Source organism: Cupressus sempervirens, chromosome 3, assembly GCF_028749045.1.
Source record: "Cupressus sempervirens isolate cs-2001-9-10 chromosome 3, ASM2874904v1, whole genome shotgun sequence".
NCBI lineage: Eukaryota > Viridiplantae > Streptophyta > Pinopsida > Cupressales > Cupressaceae > Cupressus > Cupressus sempervirens.
Genome location: NC_143120.1, coordinates 233,845,576 through 233,850,763, shown reverse-complemented (window position 1 = coordinate 233,850,763; position 5,188 = coordinate 233,845,576). Strand labels below are relative to the sequence as shown.

General features: G+C 34.8%; 1 protein-coding gene across 1 annotated transcript; it reads left to right on the top strand.

The window, feature by feature from the left end:
• The first annotated feature begins 410 nt into the window (after positions 1–410).
• LOC149565715 (eukaryotic peptide chain release factor subunit 1-3) lies at positions 411–4,384 on the top strand. The gene is made up of 3 exons (XM_089819206.1): positions 411–578; positions 2,129–3,615; positions 4,083–4,384. Exon 2 carries the CDS (start codon positions 2,207–2,209, stop codon positions 3,518–3,520), a length of 1,314 nt encoding a protein of 437 aa, XP_089675332.1. The 5' UTR covers positions 411–578; positions 2,129–2,206; the 3' UTR covers positions 3,521–3,615; positions 4,083–4,384.
• The last annotated feature ends 804 nt before the right edge of the window (positions 4,385–5,188 follow it).

Below are 5,188 nucleotides of genomic sequence, written 5' to 3'. Positions count from 1 at the left end.
TTGTGTATATATCTATATTTATTTGCGAAATTCATGCCGTTAAAAAAACAATATGGTGGGAGCTCCGAGAAAAAGGGTCTTATAAGACAAAATGAATTCAACCAATTAAAATGGAGATAAATATTTTTTCATAATATATTATATTGATTAAAAATATGAAAACTTCATAAAAATTGAAATGGGGTAAAAATACTTGACATTCAAAACTAATTCACTAATCAGACATAGTGAATGCAATAGTACATTGCCTACTGCAGGGCAAGTACAATATGGATGGAAACAAATTAAATGATATATCAAGCTTAACATTTTTGAAAAGGAGACCCGAAATGAAAATAGAAAGAGAGATGGAAAGGCTAGCATTAAGCTAAAAGCAAACATATAAAATGATAAAAATGAGAGTATTTTATGAGGAGAAATGCGAAGTGGGAATATATATAATCAACGAATCAACTTTTGTAGCGGACTTGAAATTGTTAATATTGTGCCCTAAGATTTTATTGTTTATCCGTCGATCTTATCACGCTGTTTTCTCCTCTGAGTTTGTGATCGTGCGGCGAGTGTTGCAGGCTTTTTGGGTGAGTGTTTTCTTTGGATCTATTTTTCTCTTATGCCAATAGATAGATCAGGATCATATTGAATATGAATCAGATGTGACTAGGTCATTTTTGAAAACATCACATATCAAATCGATCAAAATTGAATCGAAAACAAGGAAAAATCATCTGAATATGAATTCTTCATTCTACCATTCTTTAATTTATCTTTGTAGGTGTTACCACAGGGAACTTCAAATCTGAAAACGAGTTACAGAGGTGTTTCATCAGCTTAAAGTTTTCAATTTCTTTTTCTTTTTCGGTTGCTTTAGATTTGAATGGGCTCGGTGTTTCAATATTAAGCGACGGTTTCTTAAGCTTAAATCAGGTGCACTATAAACTGTTTGGGGAAGGCCACAAATCTTTCTAGCTTGAGATGTAAGAAAAACAATAGGGAAGAGAGACATTTTTTTAAAAATCTCCTATGATAAACCCAGGATTTCGCTATTCTTATATGTGTGTCATTGCGTTTCTTATAATAGTATGGGTCAATTCGAGGAATATTATCTGAAATTTTGTTGAATGGCGAAAATAATGTGAATTTTTTAATGAAGAACTATACTATAAAAACTTTTATTGGCGGCTAAATCATATAGCGATCAGGGTATGTTTTTCCCGAAGACCCAAATCTTGGCAATCACAAGTATTAACGAGTCTCGGGGTAATAGCACATCGACCTGGTAAGAAACACTGGGTCTTCATTTTGATACGAACAAGGATTTTGTGTTAGAAACAGTTAAAGCTGCAATACGGATTAAACAGGTGTATCGAGAAAGGATTTTGTGCTAGAAACAGTAATAAGCTGGAGGTTTGAAGGAAATATGTGAATTTGCATGGATTGGTATACTAGACAATAAACATTGGGGAAAGTCGATTTCACACTTATACATTCTAGTCTACCCCATACCTTTGGTTGGGTATTCCTTTCATACACGTTCAATGTATTCTGTTGTACTTTATATTCGTCATAAGTTCTCGGGGTAATAACACATCGTCCTGGTAAATACTGGGTCTTCATTTTGATATGAGCAAGGATTTTGTGTTAAAAACAGTTAAACTGGAAGTACGAGTCAAAGGTGTATCGAGAAAGGATCTTGTGCTAGAAACAGTAATAAACTGGAAGTATGAAGGAAATATGTGAATTTGCATGGATTGGTATACTACACAATAAACATTGGGGGATGTCGATTTTCACACACATACATTCTAGTCTACCCTATACCTTTGGTTGGGTATTCCTTTCATACATGTTCACTGTAAATTTTTTGTACTTTATATTTGTCATAAGAATAGTTTTCTGTCTTGTGCCTAAATCCCATCTTCTCCATGGTTCGTGTGGGTGGGTTCAGGGTATTTGTGCATTTTCTCGGAGATTTATAGATTCCTTGCTACTATATTCGATTAACCCTCTCTTGTTGGGGTTTGATTGTGCTGCATATTTAGTATTTTGTAAATCGGCTTTTTTGCTTAAATGTCAATCACTGTTCTAACAAGTTATAACATAATTATGTTTGTTTTTATATTTGTTTCAGTGCAAAGGGTTAAAACCTGTTTGGACTTTCAAAAAGTGATTACTTGGGTTTTAATTGAGATTAACTGGTGAAAGAAAGATGTCTGACGGACAAGAGACTGACAAGAATATTGAGATATGGAAGATCAAGAAGCTGATAAAGGCACTGGAGTCGGCAAGGGGTAATGGCACAAGTATGATTTCTTTGATCATGCCTCCAAGGGATCAGATTTCCCGGGTCACTAAAATGCTTGGTGATGAATTTGGCACTGCGTCGAATATCAAGAGTAGAGTGAACCGTCAATCAGTGTTGGGTGCGATTACTTCTGCTCAGCAAAGGCTAAAGCTATACAACAAGGTGCCTCCAAATGGTTTGGTTCTTTATACTGGAACAATAGTCACTGATGATGGGAAAGAAAAGAAAGTTACAATTGATTTTGAGCCTTTCAAACCCATCAATGCATCTCTGTACCTCTGTGATAACAAGTTCCACACTGAGGCATTGAATGAACTCTTGGAATCTGATGATAAGTTTGGATTTATTGTAATGGATGGTAATGGTACATTGTTTGGTACCCTGAGTGGCAACACTCGTGAGGTGCTTCACAAATTTACCGTGGACCTTCCAAAGAAGCATGGCAGAGGAGGACAATCAGCCTTGCGTTTTGCACGTCTTAGAATGGAGAAACGGCACAACTATGTGAGGAAGACAGCAGAGTTGGCAACACAATTTTATATTAATCCTGCTACTAGTCAACCTAATGTTGCAGGTTTGATATTAGCTGGATCTGCAGATTTCAAGACAGAGTTGAGCCAATCTGACATGTTTGATCCCAGGCTACAGGCAAAGATTCTCAATGTGGTTGATGTTTCTTATGGGGGAGAAAATGGATTCAATCAAGCGATTGAACTATCATCAGAGATACTGTCTAATGTAAAGTTTATACAGGAGAAACGCCTTATAGGAAAGTACTTTGAAGAAATAAGCCAGGATACAGGAAAGTATGTATTTGGGATTGATGACACTCTCAAAGCCCTGGAGATGGGTGCTGTTGAAACTTTGATAGTATGGGAGAATTTGGAGGTCAACAGATACATTTTGAAGAACTCTGTGACTGGGGAAGTAGTTATAAAGCACTTGAATAAGGATCAAGAGGCTGATCAGAGTAATTTCCGGGACGCAGGCACTAATGCTGAATTGGAAGTTCAAGAGAAACTGTCTCTACTGGAATGGTTTGCAAATGAATATAAGCGCTTTGGATGCTCATTGGAGTTTGTCACTAACAAATCCCAGGAGGGTTCTCAATTTTGTAGGGGCTTTGGTGGTATTGGTGGTATTCTTCGTTACCAACTAGACATGAGAACCTTTGATGAGCTATCTGATGACGGTGGTGTTTATGAAGATTCGGACTAGCAATCAAATTACACTCGTCTCAAGAATGCAGACTGCAGCTTGGAGTTAAGCCTATGTCCTTCTGTTTTTACTATTCCAAGCTTTGGGAGCACAAGGTTTGTAATCTCTATTATCTAATTTAATCTCTTGGAGCTTTTGTTTTCATTTTAGTTGAAGAATTGTGTAGAGTATCTGCATCACTTGGTGTATTCGGATCACCATAAAATTGTACTTTTTGCACCAAAAATTACATTCATCATATATATATATATATCTATATATAAGTTGAAAAATGGACATAATTTAAATCTTAAAATCATGCATTTGAGAAATATGTTATTTTTCTACTGAAATAACTTTTACATTTTGTTTTATGATATCATTGGTATTATACATGCATTTTCTGGATCATCCTTTTTAGGGCGATAATAGTCTGATGTTTTGGGTCTGACCATTGAACCCATTTTGGGTATAGATTATTCTAAGCCAATGCTTCATTGAATAAATAGACAAATCATACATTGATACTTGAGCCTTTTATCATTACTATGAAAACTTATGCTTAGCATGAATCTTTTTACAGGGAGTCAATATTCTGTATCAGCTGTTCAAATCCAGGACCTGAGAAACTGGCAACAATTTATTTTTAATGCATGGTGTGCGTCATTTGTAACTTGAAGTATCTTGATATGTTAACATCTAGTACCATCCGAAAATACATTAACATGATTATCATAAGAAATTTCAGATGACTTACTCAAGTGGGGTATTCTTGGGGTACTGAGATATATCTGCCTTGCAACATTTACTGTTGATGCTATTCAGCCCTGTCTGATAGTTTTGTGTCTTCTGATTTTAATGTGGAGAGTGACCATTTAAATGTGATACACATCTTTCGATGGAGCATATAGATTTGCCATATAAAAATGTTAGTAAAAGCAATCCAATTAAGTTTTTAACATGATTAATTTCTCTGGACTTGGTATTTTAATGTTCTTTTTAAAACTAAATTATAAAATTGTGGCTTTCATACTGAATCAACATAATTTTTGTGTAGCTTAAATAACAGAACCTATGTTTTAAAGGAAAAATTTGGGTGTTCTTTTGTTATTGAAGTTATGATAGGTTCTATTGGTTTTTGAATGTATAGAAATTTGAGTTGACATCCAGTTTGGATAGTTATCATTCTTATTTTTGCTGAAATGAGTTAGCTTATTTCTTTTGTAGAAACTGCGACTTCTCATTTTTGTTTTGTAGCTTTTCTTTTATTATGACGCTCTAGCAATTCTAATCCAAGGCTTTGGCATCTTGGTTAGGAGTCAGGACAACATAATGTAAAGCAAGAATTTTGGTATGTCAAATATCGAGTTTATCCTGAAGATATAATTTTGGGCTTGCATAAATGTTAGTTTGTTGGCTGTAAATTCCTACCATATATTACTTACAGTTCGCCCCACTTTTTTTACTTACAGTTTTCACTACTTTTATTTAGAGCATGTGTAAAGTTTGTCACAAATTTTATTTATTTTGAGCAACATGACGTCCCATGGAGTTTGCTAAATCTGTTTATTATAACTTAGTCTATACTGTTTTCCAAAGGCCTTAAATTTTTTCTTGGTGAAGAGATTTAGTTGGTAATGGATCACCGATACTAAAAGTGGAGTAGAATTATTGATTAGTGGGAATGTC